The 22,819-nt window shown below is 35.6% G+C and overlaps 3 protein-coding genes and 1 long non-coding RNA gene across 5 annotated transcripts; 1 reads left to right on the top strand and 3 right to left on the bottom strand.

The window, feature by feature from the left end:
• The first annotated feature begins 3,366 nt into the window (after positions 1 to 3,366).
• On the top strand, positions 3,367 to 9,901 carry LOC142180344 (uncharacterized). 2 transcript variants are annotated; one of them, XR_012708845.1, is made up of 3 exons: positions 3,367 to 3,682; positions 4,949 to 5,153; positions 5,234 to 9,901. It is a non-coding gene; the product is annotated as an uncharacterized LOC142180344 (long non-coding RNA). The 2 variants fall into 2 exon arrangements; XR_012708844.1 differs by lacking the exon at positions 4,949 to 5,153.
• A 255-nt stretch (positions 9,902 to 10,156) lies between these two features.
• Positions 10,157 to 12,764, bottom strand: LOC142180035 (uncharacterized). The gene is made up of 2 exons (XM_075250955.1): positions 12,726 to 12,764; positions 10,157 to 10,615 (listed from the first exon to the last, which is right to left on the bottom strand). Exons 1-2 carry the CDS (start codon positions 12,762 to 12,764, stop codon positions 10,157 to 10,159), a joined length of 498 nt encoding a protein of 165 aa, XP_075107056.1.
• A 1,159-nt stretch (positions 12,765 to 13,923) lies between these two features.
• On the bottom strand, positions 13,924 to 14,898 carry LOC107800622 (uncharacterized). The gene has a single exon (XM_016623824.1). The coding sequence runs from the start codon at positions 14,896 to 14,898 to the stop codon at positions 13,924 to 13,926; it is 975 nt and encodes a 324-aa protein (XP_016479310.1).
• A 3,759-nt stretch (positions 14,899 to 18,657) lies between these two features.
• On the bottom strand, positions 18,658 to 19,920 carry LOC107800623 (WUSCHEL-related homeobox 5-like). The gene is made up of 2 exons (XM_016623825.2): positions 19,570 to 19,920; positions 18,658 to 19,142 (listed from the first exon to the last, which is right to left on the bottom strand). Exons 1-2 carry the CDS (start codon positions 19,904 to 19,906, stop codon positions 18,928 to 18,930), a joined length of 552 nt encoding a protein of 183 aa, XP_016479311.2. The 5' UTR covers positions 19,907 to 19,920; the 3' UTR covers positions 18,658 to 18,927.
• Positions 19,921 to 22,819: the final 2,899 nt, after the last annotated feature.

Here is a 22,819-nt window from a genome sequence, read left to right as displayed (position 1 = left end):
ATATACATTAATTACTGTTGAATCACGATATACATTAATTACTGTTGAATCATGGTATTGTATGATTATTGTTATATTACATGTTATTCACAATATTCCTGGTATATTGTGTAGTATATCATAATTATCATTTAATTATGGTATACTGTGGTTACTGATATGTTAAATGATATTCACAATATTCTTGGTATATTCAGAATAGTAGTATACCAACATTACAAGGGAATACTACTAACTATGGTATACTCTAATGGGAATACCAGTAACCATGGTATACTCTGATGGAATACCTGTAACCATGAAATACTCTATAGTATACCAACTCTAATTGGAATACCAATAATCATGGTATACTCTGTAGTATACCAAGAGTAGTAGTATACCAACATTATGGGGAATACCACTAACTATGGTATACTATAGTATACTAACACTATTGAGAATACCAGTAATCGTAGTATACTTTATAGTATACCAAGATTGGGAATAATGGTATGCTCCATAATATACCAAGACCCCTGGCAATATCAATAAACATAGTATACTACAGAGTATACTAAGACCCCTGATAATACAAGTAATCGTGATATACTTTGTAGTATACCAAGACCCCTATGAATATTAATAATCGTGGTATTCTATAGAGTATACCAAGAATAGTGGCATACCAACAATATGGGGAATACTAGTAATGATGGTATACTCTATAGTATACCAAGACTATTTGAAATAATTGGAATAATGGTATTCTCTATAGTAAAACAATTGGATATATAGCACCTCATCACATTAACAAAAAAATAAACTGAAATGAAAGAAAAGAAATTGAGATAAATAAAACCAATATACTCCTTGAACTTTTAGGGAATCTTACAGAAATGTGCCAAATAAGTTATAACTTACCAACCTCTAGCCATTAATCATAGACTTATCAAAACTAGCCAAGCAAATATAAAAATTAAAAACCTAAATAAATAAGAATTCTTTCTCTCCAAGAATCACAAGCAAAGATCTTCCTCCATATATTTTTAAGCATGTTCAGCAACATTAGATGCAAGATGGAAAGAAAATTTTATGGATGACGTAGCAAACAAGGTGATGAAATACTATATATATATATATATATATATATATATATATATATATATATATATATATATATATATATATAAGATTCCAAAAATCTAAGTAAAAAAAGGACCTTTTTCGATGGGTATGGATGAAATTCATTGAAAACATATAGATGAGTCAATATACAAAATTTGAGAAAGATTAGAGGTGATTTGGACTGATTTGGTATCAAAATTCGTAGTTAAAATCGAGTTCAAAAATTTCTTCTGCAACACACGTATCAAACAAGTATCTCACACACAGGTATACATGGATATACATGTGATACACATTTAATACAAATATGATACATATGTGATACACATATCATCTTTTTTTTTTATGTTCATCTTCTACTTCGAATTTTCAATTCAAACCACCTCAAAGCTCTACCAAATCATCCTAAAACTAAGATTTAAACTCCGTAAGATGTATCTAATCTATTCCAATAACACATACTCAAAAGAAAGCAAAAAAATAATATTTTTTGCCTACAAATAGCTAATTGGCTAATATTAAAATATTTTATAAATTGGCTAATTTTCATACTAACTTACTCACTGGGTAACATAACCGGTAATTTCCCGAACTATTATTCCAGAAATGTATATATGAGTAACACTATTACAGTAATGCATTAATACTCTTAATATTCTTAGTATACTACACATTGGTACACTATAGTTAACATAGTATACCAAATTTTAGGATTCACCGATTTAACTAGAAAGAACAAAAAAGGTAAAAAAGAGTGACAAATTTTTGATTTTAAAAAAGCTTTAATTTCTCTAAAAATTACAAAAAAATTTATCTACAAATATAAAATAAAAAAAATCAAAAAGAGTGATACCGTATTTATCGATAACTATATTCGATTAATATTATGTAGAAAATATTCCAATACTAATTTTAGGACTAGGTTATTTACATAGAAAGAACAAAAACAAAAACAAAAGTGGAATAAAGTGATAAAAATTTGACGGAGAAATTTTACTAATGAATAATAAAAAAACTAAGATAAAAAATTATAATTATATTGGAAAAAAAGTTACAGATGTTTTGAAAGATAAAAATTATAAGTATATTGAAAAACAGTTACAGATGTTTTGAAAGGAAATATTTTACTTTGAAAATAAAATCTAAAATTTCTTAGAAAACTGAAAAAAATTATCAATAAATATTAAATAAAAAAATTTAAAGAATCAAAAAGAGTAACATAGTAACTCTCGGGAATCATAATCGACTACTAATTGTGTAGAAAGTATCCCAATACAAATTATAAGACTCGATTATTCATTTAAAAAAATAATAACAAAAATGAAAGAAAGTGATAACAGTTTTTGGCGGAAGACTTTTACTGAAGAATTACAGAAAAAATTAAGATGAAAAATAATAATAATAAAAAAATAGTGACAAAATATTTTGGAAGGGGAGATTTTAGTGAAAAAAATAAAATGAAGAAATATAAAAAACACACCGAACAATAAAAAATCAAGAAAAAAATAAAGTAAAAAAGAGTGAGAGGGTTACTACTAGAAATATTAAAAAAGAAGAAGAAGAGAAAATAACTACAAAAAAAGAAAATAAAATAAGAAAAAATGAATACGAGTGCATAATTTTATTAGAAAGAAAAAAAAAGTGAAATAAATAACAATAAATACAAAAAAAATAAAAATAATAAAAAAGATAAAAAAAAAAGAACAAAAAGAAGAAGAAGGACATTTGGTGAAGCCTAGAGCTCTAGGCATAGAAAGCAGAGGCAGCCTTGTCTTAAAATGGACATGTTTTGTCTTTTTTCAAAAAGAGAAGCATTTTGGTAATTAAGTCTTTGAAAAGAGCTCTAAGTATTATTTTCTCTACATTCAGGCTATGTTATTTTGAAAGATAAAGAAACATTTTGAGGATGTGCATATAGATACCATGCTGCTTTCCTGTACTCAAGTTATTTTGAATGGGTAGGAAACATATTACTGTATACTCTCAAGGATTTATTTTTTTCTTTGATTTTCACATACATTTCTCTTTCATGGAGTTGTCGCACTTTACCAGTTACACCCTCATACTTTGCGGGGGTTTTATGACCCTCCTGAATTTATTTTAAAGGAAATAAATACAAGGAAAAAGGTCCGGATTTGACCTATATTATGGTATATAGTTTATATTTGACCCTCATTATACTTTTCGTCCAAATTAATCCGTACCGTTAATAAAGTGTGCAAATTGCCCTCATCTCTAATATCCCTCCACTGTGACACTCCACCCGTCTATTATTTTGTCCATGTTGCCAGCCAAGTCAGCATGTCCCACTAAAATAATAAGACCCATCTCCATAATAGTTGACCCATTCTACCCGATTGACCCATCTTCCTCACACATTATATCCTCCATTATTGAATAACTACGGCTCATGTCTTCCATAAATTTCTCTTTTCCCTAAATTGCGTTCATCTTTGATTCTTATCATGGATCATTTATCGTCCTCTCTCAAGCTAGGAAGCACGAGCAAATTCGCTTGGGGAATTTGGTCATGGCTGATGAATATTGTCAACATTTAGAGATTCAAAATACTTCAGTGAGTACTCTTTCACCAAATTATTACAATAATTGATGTATGTTCTCGAATTGTTTAAGGAATATTGCATATTTTGTTTTATAGATATTACTTCTTGAATATTAAATTATAATTATATATTAAAATTTTACTTTAGTGATTTAAATTAATTTGATTGCATTATCTGTCGTTTTATTATATTTGGAGAGAATTATAACAACAAAATAAAATAAATAAAGTTGTAAACCATTGCTTTAGCCTTTAGGTACTAACAAGATCGTTGCAAATAGGTAATAAAAATTTTGCAATAGTTTAATTAAATTGTCGCAATTTTCTTTCGAAATTGTTGCAGTACCCTGTTAAGCCGTTATTTTATGTCCTACTCCCTCTGTTTCAATCTATATGTGAACCCATTTAATTGGGCACAGAGTTTAAGAAAAAAGAGAAGACTTTTAAACTTGTAGTATAAGATGAGTCATATATATTTTGTGTGGCTATAAATCATTACATAAAGGTAAATTATTTTTAAATAAGAAAAATGGTCATTTTTTTGGGCACAGACTAAAAAAGAAATAGGTTTAAGTAAATTAAAACGGAGAGAGTATTAATTTTCTACCAGCTATAAATTAAGGAAATGAAGAGACTAAGAAGCAAGCTTGCAGAGAAAGAAATTCTCCTTCATTGCTGAATCAGAGAGGAGATTAGAAAATGATCTCTTACAAAATGGAGACTAACTACTACCGTTAATATAAACAACTAACTTAAGTCAGTTACTAACTTCTAATATATATACCTCGGTCCCTCAACCTTCCATATTAACTAATTCATCACCCTGACTCAATACTCCCCTCAAGGTGGAGGGTAGAAAAATATTCTTCACTCCTAACTTGCTAAGTAGGTGATGATGATGTGCTTTACCAAGACCCTTTATCAATAGATCTGCTATCTGATTCTTGGTGCTCACATGAATGGTTCTGATAACACCAGCCTTGATCTTCTCCCTAATAAAATGACAGTCGATATCTATATACTTTGTACACTCATGAAATATTGAATTTACTGCTATTTGGATTGCAACTTTTTTGTCACATATTATGTGTACTGGTTGCTTATGTTTAACTCTCAATTCACTAAATAAACTAATTAACTAGACCACCTAAGCAACAGTATATGCCATGCTTCTAAACTCTGCTTCTGCTGAGCTTCTTGCCACTGTCTCCTGCTTGGATTTCCATGAAACCAAAGCATCCCTATAGAATACTAAGTAACTTGTAACTGACCTTCTAGTTTGAACACAAGCCCCCCAATCTGCATCGCAATAAGCTGTCAGATTACCATCACCAGTTGAGGGGAGCAACATCCCTTGTCCTGGTGCTTTTTTGATGTACTTTACCACTCTCATTGCTGCCTCCGAATGGAATTATTTTGGAGAGTACATAAATTGGCTAAGTGTCTGCACAATAAAGGATATGTCCGATCTAGTCATTGTGAGGTATAACAACCTTCTAACTAGCCTTTGGTACTTACCAAAATCTTTTAAGACTTCATCCTGACATCCTTTTTCTTGTGCAGATATCAGCTTATCAAAGTCTGTTGAGGTTAGTTTCTGATTTATTTTTAAGGTATTCTTTTCATAGCATCCATAGGCATATGACCTAGTCTTTTATGCCAAAAAGGGCCATTTGTTCTATTTACAATTACTGTGAAAGTAATGAGGCTAACCGGTAATCCTGCTTCACATTTGTTCTTGATGGTCTAATCCAACACATACAATCTATGCTCCACTCTACTAATCACCTTCACATTCCCATTGAAGATGTCCTGGAACACACAACAGTCAGGATAGAAGGAGATGAAGAACCCTACATCTTTGGTGAGCTTAGAGACTGCTAGCAAATTGTATCTAAACTGGGGTACATAGAGCACATTTTTAATCAACAATCCATTTAATATGCTGGAAGAGCCTAAATGAGTAATCATACTTGTTTCTCCAGTAGGCAACAATACCTTTCTCATGTTAGCCCTAGACAACTCCACATAGTCAATATACACATGCAGGCTAGCTACCATATGATTAGTGGCCCCTGAGTCTATTATCCACATATTTTCCTTGACCATACTGAGGAGTGACAAAGGTATACATGTAACCTTATCACGTGATGCTGTATTAACAAAGGTACTAGTCTTGTTAAGCATTTGAAGAAGTTGATGATACTGCTCTTCAGTGAGGAAGTGTCCTGCAAGTGTGATGATTGTGTTCCCCTTTGCTCTTTTATAATAACCCTGCCGGTCGTTTTGAGTATTTTAGCCCCAATCCCCTATTTTTTGCCTCCTCTATGTTGTATTATGGTTACGTGACTTGGCGAGGGTGTTTGGTTTTAGTTTCGGAGTGAAATGGGACATATAGTCCCTAAGTTGGAGGCTTAAGTTGAAAGAGTTAACCGTAGTTTGACTTTTGTGTATATGACTCCATAATAGAGTTTTAATGGTTCCAATAGCTCCGTATGGTGATTTTAGACTTAGGAGTGTGTCCGTATGTTGATTTGGAGGTTCGTAGGTCGTTTCAGTGTGAATTAGAAAAAATTAGAAAGTTAAAGGTTTGGAAGGTTCGAAGGTTTGATCGGGGGTTGACTTTATTGATATTCGGGTCGGATTCTTATTACGGAAGTTGGAATAGGTCCTCATGTCATTTATGACTTGTGTGCGAAATTTGAAGTCAATCAGAGTTGTTTTGGTAGGAATCGACATTAGTTCAGAATTTGGAAGTTCATAGTTTCCATAGGCTTGAATTGTGTTGCGATTCGTAGAATCAATATTGTATGATATGATTTTTGGCCTCGAGTAGGTCCGTTATGTATTTTGGAACTTGTTGGTATATTCGGATGGGGTCCCAGGGACCTCGAGTGTGAAACAGATTGAATCCAGATCAAAATTGAACTTGTGTGATTGTTGAAGCTGGGCTGTGTCTAGTGCAATCACACCTGCACATTTTGGGTCGCAGGTGCGGCACCGCAGAAGAGGCCTTCGAGTCGCAGGAGCAAAAGTTGCCTTGCCCAGCTGGGACCGCAGGTTTGAAGCAGATGTAGAAGCGGGCTCACGGATGCGGTGGCTGCCCTCGCAAAAGCAAAATTTGGGGAGCAGCCTTGGGCATGACCACAGATGCGGTCGTTTCTCTGCAGAAGCGGGCTCGCAGGTGCGAGCTTTTGTCTGTAGAAGCGGAACGTCTGGATTTAAGTTGGAACTGCACCAGCAATAGATTTTTCGTAGGTGCGGTGTCACAGGTGCGACCCCAGGCCCGCAGAAGCGAGGATCACTGGGCAAAAAAGGGGTCTTTGAGGGTTTGAGTTTCATAATTCATTTTTGGACCTAGAGAGCTCGGTTTGTGACGATATTTCAGGAGATTTGTAAGGAAAACATTGGGATAAAAAATTCTAACTCGATTTTGGTTAAATTACATAAATTTATTGTTAATTTCATCATATAATTAGTGATTTGAGTTGGAAATTTGATAAAAAATTGTGAAAACTTCTTAGGCTAAAATTTGGGGATTTGAAAGGCGATTTGAATTCAGATTTGAGTAATTCTTATATGGTTGGACTCGTTATCGAATAGGTGTTCTGATTTGATAATTTTGGTCGGGTTCCGAGATGCGAGCCCGAGTTGACTTTTTGTGTTGACTTTTTATTTCTTGTAAAGATCATAATTTTATTGTTCGAAATAGTTTCCTATAGTTTATATTTATAGTATGAAGTTGTTTTGGCTAGATTCGAGCCATTCAAAGTTGGATAATCGAGAGAAAGGCTTACTAGTGGATTGAGTTAGGGTGTTTTGAGGTAAGTGTCTTGCCTAGCTTTATGTGGGGGAATTAACCCTTAGGATTGGTGTTGTTTGTGATAATTGTGATGTGTGAAAGCCGTGTACGCAAGGTAATGAGTGTGTGCACGGGTTAAATATAAAAATTATCGATTTTAGCTATGTAGATTCCTTTCATGCCTTAATTAAGTTACTTTAACATGTTATATTCATCATCATTAGGCTATCTTCATATGCTCTACTTGTCTTATCTCTTACTTGTTAATTGATCTACATGTTTAGTTGAAGTAGTTATTTCCTTCATTCCTTATTCATTATTTAACTGTGAATTCTTTATTTGAAGTTGCTATTCTTGGAATATCTTGTTCTTGAAGTTGGTAATGAGTTATAAAGTCCGCGATTCATATTGAGGCAAGGTTATAAAGTATGAAATACTATTCTTGTTGAGTTATTCCGTTTCGATGGTTATTGCTGAGACTCTTGTGAACATTGTGGTTGAGCCATGTGCTATTTATTGTGAAAATACTGTTTTTGTTGATTTCTTTGACAATTGTGATATTGGGAACTTTAGGTGCGATTTGTGATACATTGTGATTTTGATACTCATGCGGTGGTATAAGGTTTTGGGGTTGAAACGCATGCGGTGAGATAAGGTGGGCTTGATACGCGTGTTGCTAGTAGGGGAACTACTTAAAGTCACACGATGTGATAAGGTGGGCTAAAACGTGGGAAGCTATTTCGGAAAAATAATTTTCAGAACTAAATGCAAGGCTCTAGCGGTGATATAAGAAAAGATTGTGAATTATTTTATGATTTGAGACTACGAGGCGGTACCTTGGTAGTGACTCTTGTTGATACTTCTCTATTACTTCACTTGTGTTTGGTTGTTTCATTTCCTTGGCATAACATCCCTTATTTTCTTTCGTGATGCATTACTTGTCTTAGTGTAGTTAATCTTGGTATGTTCCTTACTTGTTTCATTTCCATTGTTATTATTATTACACTGTTAATTACTCGTTCTGTTTCTTATTTATTCCAGTAGGGCCCTGACCTGACCTCGTTACTACTCTACCGAGTTTAGCTTGGCACTTATTGGGTACCGTTGTGGTGTACTCATGCTATACTTCTGCATATTTTTTTGTGCAGATCCAGGTAGGGCTGTGCATTTGGATCGAATATCCGAAAATCCGAACCGATCCACTCTATTCGGATTTTCGGATTTTGGATATTTGAATTGGATATGGATTATGTTTTTTTAAAATTTTAGATATCCGGATTGGATTCAAATTGATATAGTTTTAATTCAATCCGACCCGAAATCCGAAATTATATGGACCTATATAAATACTAGACTAAAATTTTAGGGTTAGGTCTTCTTTCTTATTTCATTTTTCAGATTTAGCCACTTAGGTTATATCGATACACTCTCTCTCACGCTTCTCTGTTGCGCCTCTCTTCTCCAAGACTCCAACTCTCTGTTCGATTTCTATTCTCAGTCACAGTCCTAATCGACGGTAAGACTGACGTCTCTTTTTAACTATTAATTATTATTGGTTCCATGGTTGCTTTCTCCCTCTTTCTTAGAGCTTAAAGGTGGTGTTTTTCACCTTTTATTTCACCGAAGAAATCAAAATAGAGGTGTTTCAAGAAGAAAGCGTTGAACTGTTGAAGGAGAAGAATGGTGTTTTCATCATATTCACTGAATATATTTTGTTAAATCAGAATGCGTTTTCATCATATTCACTGAATATTTTCCCCCTTGGGAATCAATCATATGAGAATAACTGAAGACATGCTTTGGCTTAAGCTGTCACTGCACAGAAAGTTTCTAATGCTTTTAAATTTTAATTCCTCCTTGTGTTGTATCCTGTTTCAGGTCTTTTAACTTTTAAGTATAAAGTAGTTTATCACTCTATTCCAATCAAGCATTCTTTAGATGCAGTAGCTTATTGGAATCTTAGATTAGAAATAGTTTTTAAGTCCACTGGAGACATTAACTACGAAGTGCAGTAGCTTATTAGATTAGCAATAAGCCTTAATAATACGTACAATTCGATCCGAAAATCTAAAATATTTACCCGATCTAAACTTTAAAATCCGATGCTAATTTGGATTGGATTCAGATTGTATTTTGTAGAATCCAAAATTCGAAATTTCAATCCGAAATATGCTAAATTCGATCCGGTCCGACCGATGCACAACCCTGGATCAAGGTACTTCCTACCAATCCAGGCATCTGTGAGTTGAGTTCGTACGTGGAGACTTCAAGATACACCTGCCAGCATCCGCAGGCCTCGGAGTAACCTTTTATCTACTTTTATATTTTCCTTCTTTTACTAGTTATAGTTGTATAGGGATGGCTATGATACCGTTGTAGAGCTTGTGACTCGATATCACCAGGTTTTGGGAAAATTGTATATGTTTAGTTATGGAGTTTTTCTTTATTATAAACCGTTGAGTGTTTGGGATTTTTTGTTATTTCAGTTATATTCCGCATGTTTGTTAGGCTTACCTAATCTTAGAGAGTGGGTACCATCACGATATCCTACAAAGAAAAATTGGGGTCGTGACATCTTTCAACTCTTGTGGTCTGTCTATTTGTGCATTGTGTGTTGTAGTTGCATTCCTTCCAAAAGGCTTCCTTTTGGATTTGAAATCTGTAGGATATTCAATGAGTTTGTATCATCCATCTCTAGTTTGACCCTTCATTCTACAATAATCACAATATAGTTGACTCTTTGGCTTGTAACCTCCCATGAATCCTTGTCCATTGTTATGGACCATGGTATTGGCTCCATGTCTTGTGTTGTAGGCCATTGCTTGAGCTTCTATCTCCAAGGCACTAGGTCCAACATCTCTGGCTCTTTGACTCTCATCCTGCACCACCATTGCATAAGCTTCATTGATGGTCAGAGTTGGAATCATCAACATTATTTGCCCTTTTGCCTGTGCGAAGGACTCATTCAAACCACTCGAAAAATGCACCAAGCGCTGCTGCTGAATGTGTTCTAGGAAAACTTTTGATTCGGGACATAGACATGAAGGAGTGGGAATCATGGCATCATATTCATCCCACAGATCCTTCAGCTTTGAGTAGTAAGTAGAAACATGTGCTAAACCTTGCTTCAGTGCTATAATCTCCTGATGCGGATTGTAAACTCAAGAAATATTTCTTTTGTCAAATCGCTCCTTCAAATCCTTCCACACATTATGCGCAGATGAGGCATACACTACATTGCTGTAGAGTTCCTTTGTCACAACATTCATTATTCATGATAATACAAACACATTGCATCTCTCCCACTGATCATGTATCTCCTTCTTACAAGTTCCTTCGATAAACCCAATCTTATTCTTCGTAAAAAGTCCAATTCTCATAGACCGAGACCATAGATTGTAATTTTCAGTTCCTATCAGTTTGAATTCGATCAGATGCTCCTCTGGCGTATCAGAAGGTCACAAATACAATGAGTGTGTGTGAGTTAACACTGTTTCACCACCCGTTCCACTTGTTCCATCCTCAATCGCCATCTCAGCTCTGAATCGACAAAACCTTAGCTTTTGGAATCAATGAACAATCTGTAATTAGATTTCGAATCAAAAATCAAAAGAGTAAATGCAAAGTCAACCGACGAGAATCAACAACATGCGCTGCCAAAATCGATGGCTCTGATACCATATTAACTTTCTACTAGCTATGAATTAAGGAAATAAAGAGACTAAGAAGAAAGCTTGCAGAGAAAGAAATTGTCCTTCATTGCTGAATCAGAGAGGAGATTAGAAAATGATGTCTCTTACCAAATAAAGAATAACTACTACCGTTAATATAAATAACTAACTTAAGTCAGTTACTAACTTTTAATATATACACTTTGGTCCTTCAACCTTTCATATTAACTAATTCATCACCCTGGCTCAATACTAACAATGGTTAGATTATGCAACAAAAACCGTTGCAATAGCTTATCTAAATGGTTGCAATAGGCCCACTAGACGTTGTATAGTCTCACTAAACTATTTTTTTTTGGGTCAAACATTAAAATTTTTATTTAACCAAGAATATATTTACAACCGCTTGTTCTTTTTGGACTATAAGAACAAGGCCTTTATTCCATATTCTACCTATTACATAGACAGAATTAAACTCTATATCTATCCGCTATGGCTAGCAAGGAAAGCTATCTAAACTATTTAGTATCTTTCTCCATCTACTTTATTATTGTCCTCTAATGTGTAGCTGGAGTACAATCTCCCTAATGATTTGCTTGGTGTGTTTTTGCTTCTGGTAGAATCTTCGAGCATTGCGTTTCCCCCAAATGTGATAAATTGTTGCAGTAAAGTGCCAACTCAACACTTCTGCTCGCACTCTATTGTTGTTCACTTTCCTGGTTATCCACTTAACTTCCTCCGTCCATGTTCCCAATTGCTTGTGTTCTCCCATCCATTTCAGTAGCACATTCCAGATAGTAGCAGAGAATGCACAGTCAAAGAAGAGGTGATCTAACATTTCCTCTGTACCAGTGTTACATAGTACACATTCCTTAGGGACATGTATCTTCCATCTTTCTAATCGATCAGTTATAGCTAATCTTTATTGTACTGCAAGCCAAATAATAAATTGATTTCGTGGTAGCATTGGCTTCATGATCAGACATTTCCATTATACTTTCTGGTGCTTGGGGGGGGGGAGGGGGGGGTGAGAGATAGGTATGCCTTCTTGATACTAAACTTTCCTCTTTGGATAAATTTCTGCAATTCATGTTGAGGGTCACCACCTAGTAACCACTGTCTACCATCAATTATCTTCCTTACAATCCAGCATGCTTGTTGTAGAGTCTTCATACTACTCAGTTCTTTGCCTTTTATATAGAAGTTGTGGATCCACTTGACCCAAAGGGTGTCTTTTTTTGATGCTACTGCCCAACGCAATTTACATATAGCTGCCCTATTCCATGTGAAGAAATCAATTATGTTTAGACCCCCCGTACCATGGGCTAGCCCATACACCCACTGCACGAGTGGAATACTACTTAGTCAAGTAGGAAGGAACAAGGTCTCCCAAGCCACTAATGCTCTTTTAGATGCTTGAGCATTCTCAGTCCACAAGAAGGTTCTACAAACACTAGTGAATAGTTGTAGCACCTTTTTTGGCAGTAGGAATACTTGAGCCCAGTAAGTTTGTATTTCAAATAGCACACTCTTGATTAACTGCACTCTACTACTGTATGATAAGAATTTTGTTGACCAGCACCTGATTCTGGCTGTCATCCTCTCTATCAGTGGAAGACATTGATGTATGTTGATCTTCCGAGAATATAGAGGTACTCCAAGGTATTTGAATGGGATCTCCCCTAATGAGAACTGCATCTCAGATAAAATCTGCTCCTTCAGTGCTTGAGACTCCAGTTATATACAAGGAACTCTTTTCTTGATTGGCTTTAAGACCTGAGGCGTCAGAGAAGTGATTGAATGCTTGAAACATCAATCTTATAGAAATTTCATCTGCCCTACAGCACATTAACAGATCATCCGTAAAACAAATGTGCACTAACTTTAGCTTACCACATCTAGGGTGGTAATTAAAGTCAGGGTTGTGTCTCAATTTCTTCAAAGATCTATTTAGATATTCCATTGCCAGCACAAACAAGTAGGGGGCATTGGGTCCCCTTGTCTTAGTCCTTTTTTCCCCTTGAATTTAGGAGTAAGGCCCCCATTGATCAGAATAGAGTAGTTCACTGTGGAAATACACTCCATGATTAAGTTGATAAACTTCCCTGGAAAACCAAACTCCACCAGAATTGCTTTTAAAAAACCCCATTCAATAGAATCATATACTTTCCTTATATCCACTTTCACCAAACATCTTGGAAACAAACCTTTTTGGGAATATCCTTTGACAAGTTCATGTGCCACTATGACATTATCTAAGATATTCCACCCTGCTATAAAATCAGACTGTGATGATCCAACCTAGTAGTCCACAACTAGTTTGAGTCTAGTAGTAAGAACTTTTGCTATTATCTTGTAAAGAGTTGTACAACAGGCAATTAGTCGGAATTCTTTCACAAATGTAGGATTTGCTACTTTTGAAACCAATGTTCTTGTAGTACTATTGGTTTCTTTGAGTAGCCTACAAGTTTCAAAAAATTGCACTACTGCATGTGTTATATCATCCCCTATAATGCTCCAATATTCTTTGAAGAATTCAGCAGTAAAATCATCAATTCCCGGGGCTTTATCATTAGGTAAATCTTTGAGGACCTGAGTGATCTCCTCACTGGTGACATGCTTTATAAGCTCCAACTGTTGCACTCTAGTGAGACATGGTCCATCCTTTGCAATGTTGATGTTAATACTTGGTAGTTCTGCAACACTAGTGCCCAGAAGGGAAAAAATTGACAAACTCATTTTGTACTCTGTCATGGTCAGTTAGTGTCACACCTTGACTGTCACCATGTAGCTCTAGATTTTTGTCTAAGTACCCTTTCATGAATATCTGACCATTTTTCCAGAGTTACTAGGACTTTCTTTTCTTCCTTGTTGAGGAGAGGATTATATAGATCAATTTCTAGCTTCTCTTGCACAGCTTGAAGCTTACCATGTAGTTGCTCTAATCTGTGGTCCAACTTGGACACTTCTCTATTCATTTGGGTCACAAAAATTTCAAGGAGTTTTAGCTTCTTGCATATTGCATACATAATGTGACCAGGTACTTGTTGTCTCCAAATAGACTGAGTGGCTGCTGCAAATGCTTCCTGTTTGAGCAGGACATTGAAGAGTCTGAAAGGTCGAGGCAGTGTATGTTTAGCCACCTCAGTAGATATTAGAATTGGAAAGTGATCAGAGCATCCCTGTTGGTAATAATGTGCCACAAGGGAGTTGTATTTGTTGAACCAGTACTGATTACCAATTGCCCAATCTATGAGGCTGTAATTTCTATCTTCAGGAACATGCTTGTTAGACCAGGAATATTTGCACCCTCTTCTACAGATTTGACCAAGCCCTATATCTTCAACACAATCCTGGAAGTCCTGCATCTCTGCCTGTTGTACAAGTGCCCCATTAATTCTATCGTTAGTTGTCAAAATTGTGTTGAAGTCTCCTAATACTATCCACGGTTCAGTCATAGTAGTATTGATCAACCTCAAATGTTGCCAGATTTTCTTTCTACATGACACTGTGTTGAAACTATATACAAAGGTGGTATGACAGCTAAACTGTGACCCTTTGTCCTTAACTTGACAATGGACAATTTGGCTACCAGTCATTAGGATTTTGACCTCTACAAGTGATGGCTTCCAGCATACCCAGATTCTTCCATTTAGAGTTGAGATGTAATCAGTTACAATTTCCCACTCTGTTCCTAGCTTCCTCTTTACCCTTTCAACCCCTTTAACTTTAACTTTAGTCTCCAGACACCCCATTACAACCACTTTATTTGTAAGCATGAAGGATTTAAATTCCTTCTGCTTGAAGGGCTTATTCAGCCCCCTAATATTCCATGATCCGAAAATCATGGGGGGTTCTGTTTCATTGGAGTGGATGTCCCTCCCACTGTATTAGTGGTTACTTCTGACTGAATTCTAAGAGCACTGAACCTATTTTGAGTCAATATCCTTTCCATAGTCTCAGTTTGTGAAGGCTGTTGAATTTGATCTATCTTTGCTTTCCCTCTATCTTTCAATTGGATTTGACCTTGTTCATCCTCAATTGAAGAGGAGGATAGCTGATCTACTTGGTTTACCACTTTTGGGATCACAACTGTTGGTACAGGCTCCTTAGGTTGTACTGGTTGTTTTGGTTTCCATTCCTGCTTCTTCTGCCCCTTCTTCTTAGTCTGCTGTGTTTCTACATAGTGTCATGAACTGCAGGTACTGTCTTACAAGTCCATGTCTGGTGGCTAACTTGTAGGCAGTCTTGACAATATAGAGGTCGCCATTCATACTCCACAACTTGCATTCTTTCCCCTTTATTAGGAATTTCGATTGGTATCTCATTAGGCAGGGGTTGGGAGACATCAACTTCAATGAGTATTCTAGTATAGGACACCCTAGCCCTTTGTGAAGTTAGCTTATCCGCACATATAGGTTTTCCCACATAGCTGGTCAATCTTCCTAGATTCTCTGTCGCCCAATATTGAATTGGCAAATTAGGAAAAATGACCCACAGAGGGATGACCTGAGCTGGTTCATTCTCCATTAGAAAATCTTGGTCCCATTGCTTCAATATCAGGGGTCTGTAATTGAACGTATAGGGTCTAGACCTTAGGACTGTGTTCTTGTCTTCCTCATTCTCAAATCGGAAGATGAAATCACCATCATTATGCAGAAATAGCTGTGGAGTAGAGACAAAGTTCCAAACTCCATAATCATTTTTCAGCACCTCCTTAAATGAAGGATTACCTCCTATAACATAGCCAATCAAAGTCGATTTCCATTTTTTGCTTTGTTCCTTTATCTCTGCTAAGTTTAACCTAGCCACTTTGACTCCATCTTTTAAAACATGGGGGAAATAATCAATTTTCATACCCGTTTGCTGAGTTCTATTTCCTTTGACAATGTCAACCATGGTAGGTGTATCAACAGTCCCTTTAACTAAAAAGGATAACTTCCTCGCCGTTGTCGAGGCATTAGCTTCCAATTCCGGCAATACTTCTGGTGCTTGCATCATAGGGACCTTTTGCTGAAGAATTGGGGCACTCTCCGTTCCAATTTCCTCCGATAGACTCTCTAATTCCGATGTCGAAGGTTTTCCTTTCAAAATCGTTGGCGCACTCCCCATTCCTGTCATCTATTGAGTCGAGGTGCTAGACTCGGTGGAATACCAGATTCAAGGGTTATTTGCCTAGCCGTTACTGCTTGCGATTTAGGTGAGGTAGGGGTCGTCGTCCCTCGTCTTTTTCGGTGAGTCATCGTAGATGGTGCACGTTAGTAAACCCTAACTAAACGTGCGCCGAGAGAAAACGTACATGACTCGTTTACACCAGTACTTCAAATATGATATTTTCCTTTTTAATGTTTAGTTAAGGAGTGATTTTTCCAAAAACAATTTTTCTCTCACTAAATTGTTGCATAATCATATTATATAACGGTTATATAATATGCTATTAAAACACTTCTGTTCTTTTAGTTTGACAATTAAAAGTTGCATCTAGTGATATTGCAACAGGTCGAAGAGATCCATGCGCCCATATTAATCAATGTAAATAAATAATGGTTCACCGTTGCAATAAGTGTATCTAATTCATTGATGCTTTAGCCATTGCAAAGAATAGTTGCATTATCGTTATAGCGATGGTGAGCAATAAGACAAACTTCCATATCATTATTTCATCTATTTCAATTTTTGTATCATACTTAAATACTATAAAGTTTTAAAATATAAAAGATTTTAAAATTTATGATCTTAAATTAAATGTGTGTATAACATATTAAAAAGTACTCCCTCCGTTTCAGATTAGATGAAGTACTTTTTTTTTAGTCTGTTCCAAAATAAATGACACATTTCTAAATTTAAAAATAATTCAATTTAAAACTCTTTATTTTACCTATTTTACCATTAATGAGAAGCTTTTATAACCTTATAAATGTCATGGGCCCACAAAGCTTGTACCCCTTGAGCTTGTAAGACCACAAGTTTTAAAAGTCTTGTTCTTTTTCTTAAACTCCGTGACGAATCAAACTACCCCATCAATTGAAATGGAGGGAGTACTACTTATTTGAATCTTGTCATCCTAAATATACAAAGTCATACCTATAATGAAGTGTCATTAAATTTATAATGATAATGTACAATTTAAAAACTTACTAAATGCAAAATATACTCCATTCGTTTTAATTTATATGAACCTATTTCCTTTTTAGTCCGTGCCAAAAAGAATGATCCCTTTCCCTATACCTTTATGAAATGATTTATAGTTACATAAAATATATGTGCCTCATTTTATACCACAAGTTCAAAAGTCTTTTTTTTTTTTTTTAAACTTTATGTCCAGTCAAATGGGTTGGGTTCACATAAATTGAAATGAAGGGAGTTCTATCTTTGAAAACATATCAAAAGGAAAGAAAAGACATACACAATAAAACGCAGGGAGTGCAGTAGAACTTTTGTTGCAGCTTCCTATCATTTATCAACAGTTTTGGAACCGTTGTCACAGGCCAGATTTCTAGTAATGTAGTACTGCGTCTCGTCCTTCTACTTAATTCCCGTCTTAATCAAATAGATAAGTAAACGTTCAACTGCTTACTTTTAAGAAGCAACAATGCGCAAATGGAGATAGGAAAAAGAAACTTCTTTAAGAAAAGATACCGCACTGCGAGATGCTCACTCTACTGGATAAAGTATCTTCTTCTCCATGATGTTACGGTTATGCTCAAGTTGCGCTAAATTATGTTATTGCTTAGAGCAACGATAAGAACAACCCAAAGTCCTATTCTTACATGCTCCAAATTTTGTAACGTAAAAAATAATCTTTGCTTTGTAACTTGGGATAATTTTCAAATTTATCCTTATACTATTCAAAATTGCAATTATTATCGCTTATACTTTCGGTCAACTGATACTGTTACCAAATCGTCTCAAATTTGCATATGAAGCTTCGGTAATAAAATGAGTGGATTTCACGTGTTCAAATGTACCTTCTAGAAAAGAGATCCAAATTAACCGATAACTTTTGATTATGGTTTCAAATTACCCTCAAGTTGGAGCTCGAGGGTCAAGGGCAAAAACGAAGGTTTTTTCAAACTGCATGGGCAATATCAGACAAAGTTTATCTGTATGGTAAAATTACTCAATTTTAAATAGTGCAAGGATAAATTTGAACATTATCTCCTGTAACTATAAAGAAATTTGAACGGTAATCTTGCTTGACTATGTTGTCATCAACAATCTTGGCTTTACTACAACAAAGAAATTAAAGTAAACAATTAAGTATTCATGGCGATTAGGAAACAGTCAAATTTTAACTTGCTTTTCAACCAAGTTCCTTGGCAAGATAAGCCTCTCTTGTATTCAATTCACAATCTGGGAAACCGAGCCATTGTGAAACGACGGCTTTGCTTACTTTGCATGGAAATAGTATTACTCCTTGGGAGAAGAAGCACAAGTCCAATTTTCCAAGCGTTCACATTTATACGAACAAAGTGAAAAATTCATAAAATATCTGGCAGAGTAAGCACAGAGAGTAATAAAACAAAGTCGGCATGAGCATGTAGAGGAGAATGTCGAAGCATATTACAAGTTTCAATTCAATTTCTTGAGCGACGTGCATTTTACAAATTCATCACATCAAACTTTCAGCCCCACCTGCCATTACTATTTTCTATTCTTACTAGTACTAATGATCTTAATTTTATGTTCATGCTAAAACCTAAAAGCTCAAAAACCATGCATAAAAATACTAGAAATATGTTTCTACTGCTCGGAATAAAAAGTACGCCATAAGTTTTTTTTAATCACAGGAAGCTTAAACGCAGATCCAAAGTTGGATGATCCATTTCTGCCCCAATATTGTATGAAAACGCCGCGTTCTCTTTGCATTCTTCTGCGAAAAACCTTAGCTTCTCTGACTCCGATTCACTTAACGAATTCAGTGGAAAGAGTTGCAGAGTCTCTTTTACTCTTTCTGGTTGTTCGGACCCTTGATTATAATTGTATATCTCTGAAAAATCTGCAAAGAACAATACATAGTGTTAAGACATACTTCATATAACTAAGTAATTAAATATAACTTTCTCAAACATTCTAAACTTTTATATGAAATTATCACAGACATTATGCAATAGGTTCATGAGTTCAAAACTTACCACCCAAAAAGCAAAAAAAGAAAAAAAAAAAACTTTTTAAATATTTGACTAATGAAAAAGAATTAAGCTCGAGAGAACGTGATCAGACAACTCGATGCACAAAGTATCCCGCATTATATAAAGTCCGGGAAAGGACTACATCTCGAAAGATGATGTAGCAGCCTACCTTAATACAACCTTAATACAAACGTAGTGACTGCTTTCACGATTCAAACTCGTGACCTATAGGTCACTCAGTAAACAACTTTGTCGTTGCTCGAAAGGAAAAAAATAGGTGATTTTGCAACTCACGTTTGGTTGAAGTGATATTATTGTCTTGGCAGGAGAAGTGGATTCCATCATCTTTTGGTTCATCAACCAAAACTCTGCGACGTTTCTGTCTTTCCCGAGCTTTATGGTTTTGGAACCAATAAAAGACATTTTTACTCTCAATCTTTCCATAAAAGCTAAGTTGGGAAGATATTTTTTGTATCTGATCAGTACTTGGGGTACGGAGTCCTGACCTGAACAAGTCAGTTAGTACTTTTACTTGCTCATTCGTGGGATTCCACCGCCCACACTTTGTCCCTCCTCCGCCGCCACAACCACCGCGTGCCCTCACCGAAAACCCTGACATTCCCTCTTCCATTTACCTGATTTGTATGTTTTCTGGAACTTCTGAAGTGAGAAAGCTAACGTGCATATATATAGTACGGTTTCAAGTTAAATATATTAGGGTTTCTCTTTACATATTTTTAATAGGTTTAATTTATCGTTATATAAACCTTAAAGGTATTTGTACAATAAGATCAATTATAGAGCAAGAGTTAGATATACGTATACACTATTCTTCTTGAATCTTACTCGTGGAATTATGCTGGAATTATTGTTATTGTTGTTGTTATTCTTATTGAGTAGAATAAAAGAAATCATTTAACTTATGCAGTGAAAGAGGTTCCTCAAAAATTATATTATGTAAACAAAATAGAATAATTCTTTTATTCATAAATAAATTTTTGAATATCCTTGATCTAAGATAAGTACACGTTCAAATCTTAGATGTGACATATTCTTACTGTTCTAAATTCTTTTGTAAGATTTCTAGCTCCATCACTATTTATAAGATAATTATAGATAAATTTTTGTAACAAATAAAATTTATAATCTGACAAAATATTCATTAATCTGTTAAAGTATTACTACAAATTATTTAAAGTATATAACCTAAAACTTTTTAAATTTAGGGATTGAATAGAAGCAGAATAACGGGTTTTGTTTATGCCACACTGCTTTGAAATTAGGGAATGTGAAAGTAGAACTTTGAGGATTGATCAAACTATATTGTTTATTTCCTAGTTTTTTGTGTCGAGGGGGATAGACATGCATAAAAGCTGCCACTGTCTCAAGTTTCGGTCTGCGAACAGACAAAGAGGTGAGTCCTCAAATTTTTCATTAGAGTTAGTAGACTATAGATATGGTTAGATAGGTTGGTAGGTTATTAAAAGATGTTAAAATAATATTGTAGTGGTCACTTATTACAAAGATTCATTGATTAAGATAATATAGTACTGTCAGTGGAGCTTATAAGGATTTGTTTGGTTGTGAATATAAAAATGAAATGGTGCAATGAGAACAAATCCACCAAGACATAAGAATAGTCCAAGGAATTTCCTCTAAATAATTAGAGATATAACTGTTAAACTGAACAAAAAGAGAGTGGCAGTAGCAATAGGCAAAGGAAAGAAGATAGAGGATATGAAAGTCAAAGTTCACATTGTCTGATCCCAGTTGGAGGTTGTGATCACAAGGACTGACAGACAAAGACAAAAGACACTGAGTTTTGAGTTGACTCATGGGAACTATTTATTGATCAGTCAAAGATTGTGGGGGTTTAAGTTTAACCTTCTTTTTAGGGTGTAGGGACAACAAACTAAAGGACATAAAAGCCACCAAAATAAAATAAGGGACAACACATGACCAACTAGAAGGAGACCATAATGGCTTTTTCCCATGTCATTACTTCCTTTTTCTTCATTCAATTACTATATATATTATTGCCCGATCAACTTTTGAGTACTTAAGAAGCACATGTACTTCTAAACTGGCGCTCCTGCAATTTGTAAGATGACAAAAAGATAGACAGAATATTTTGAATATTCTAAATAATTTTTCTATCAAATTCCACAAAATTGTATTATAACTGGAATCCCTGTAATTTGGTTTGGTAATTCCAGACTTTAATAATTCGTCAATCCTAAATACACGGTTGGACCCTGTTTATAAATAGTAATGGCGGTGGTTATAATTGCAATTCAAAAGGCAAATCAAAGTGATCATTCCCGATTTTAACACGGGTGTATACGGTCGAAATAGATATCGGCCTTTTTATGTTCGATCGAGTTCGAGTGTTAAGAAATCGGAATGAGATTTTGGGAGTGAGCTCTGAGGTCGGTACTAACGAACCTCGAGCCCGAAGGTCGCTCTAGGAGGCGGCTCGATAATCCTATCGAGCCTGTGACTGAATCGATCCGCAAGGCACTGCTTCGAGATCGGAAATGTGCGACGCCCATCTCGAAGGTCGAACTCGATCCAAGATCGAAGGGCCCGACCCAGTAACGAGTTCGAGCTAGTATCGAGCTCACAAGACAAGAGCCGTTGTAACCACACCAAGAAGAGAATCTTGGCGGGAATTAGTCATCATGGATCTTCCACTACATGTTTTATTTTATTATTTTTTGGTAATAACCCTCTTCTATAAAAGGGGAATCCTTGTAAGCTAGAGAGGGCAGAGCATAAAAAAGATCACTTCTTATATTGATAGTAATCCCCTTGTGCTTGTTTTACTTATTCATTCTTTTTGCTTATGATTTTCGTTCTTACAGTCAACAATACACATATTTCCATTTCTCTACGCGATTTATATCAAATTGTATCGCATATCCTTAGAACCATTCACAAATCTAACGTTATCCGATTTTTTCGGTAAACAGTTTGGCGCCCACCGTGGGGCTAAGGGTAACAGTGATCGTTTGATATGAACCTAAAGTACACGCCAGTTTGCAACTTCAAATTAGTAATGGCTTCACCTATCGACCACGAAGCCGGCCTTCAAGATGAAATCAATAACTTGGCACCCGGGGCCGGAAGGCCACTCGATGAAGGCGCTGAGGCTCGAATCGAAGCACCCGAAATTCGAGCCGAAGTATCATTGGATGTCAATTCACAAATAGCTCTAGAGACGAATCAGTGTTCCGAACCGGAAATGAGCATTCAGGGTGGCACTCGATCCGTAGCTCGAGACACCCATAACGTGGAGGAGATCAGAGTCAGCTTACAGATGATCTTCGAGATGTAGCAAGCCCAGCAAATAGCGATAGCTCAGTTGCAGAGCCAAACTCAGGTACAAAGCAAGCCGAAGCCCAATCCGCTTCGAAAAGTCACCCACAGAACGGAACCAAATAAGCCAAATGAGCAAGAATCGGGGACTACTCCCGAAATTACTAAATTGCTCGAGGAACTCACAAAACGAGTCGAAGCCAACGATAAAAAAGTCGAAACATAT

The sequence above is a fragment of the Nicotiana tabacum genome, chromosome 4, assembly GCF_000715075.1.
Source record: "Nicotiana tabacum cultivar K326 chromosome 4, ASM71507v2, whole genome shotgun sequence".
Lineage (NCBI taxonomy): Eukaryota > Viridiplantae > Streptophyta > Magnoliopsida > Solanales > Solanaceae > Nicotiana > Nicotiana tabacum.
Note: the sequence above shows the minus strand (reverse complement) of the source record. Positions and strands in the feature narration are given on the sequence as shown.

What these genes read in the sequence shown, in the direction of transcription:
- LOC107800622 (XM_016623824.1), bottom strand. Translation starts at nt 14,898, where the DNA reads ATGGGGTGTCTGGAGACTAAAGTTAAAGTTAAAGGGGTTGAAAGGGTA.
- LOC107800623 (XM_016623825.2), bottom strand. Translation starts at nt 19,906, where the DNA reads ATGGAAGAGGGAATGTCAGGGTTTTCGGTGAGGGCACGCGGTGGTTGT. An exon ending in TAATATCACTTCAACCAAAC is followed by an intron (nt 19,143 to 19,569) that starts GTGAGTTGCAAA and finishes TGTTCTTTGCAG; the next exon opens with ATTTTTCAGAGATATACAAT.
- LOC142180035 (XM_075250955.1), bottom strand. Translation starts at nt 12,764, where the DNA reads ATGTCTTCCACTGATAGAGAGGATGACAGCCAGAATCAG. An exon ending in AGGATGACAGCCAGAATCAG is followed by an intron (nt 10,616 to 12,725) that starts GTGCTGGTCAAC and finishes AATCCGCATCAG; the next exon opens with GAGATTATAGCACTGAAGCA.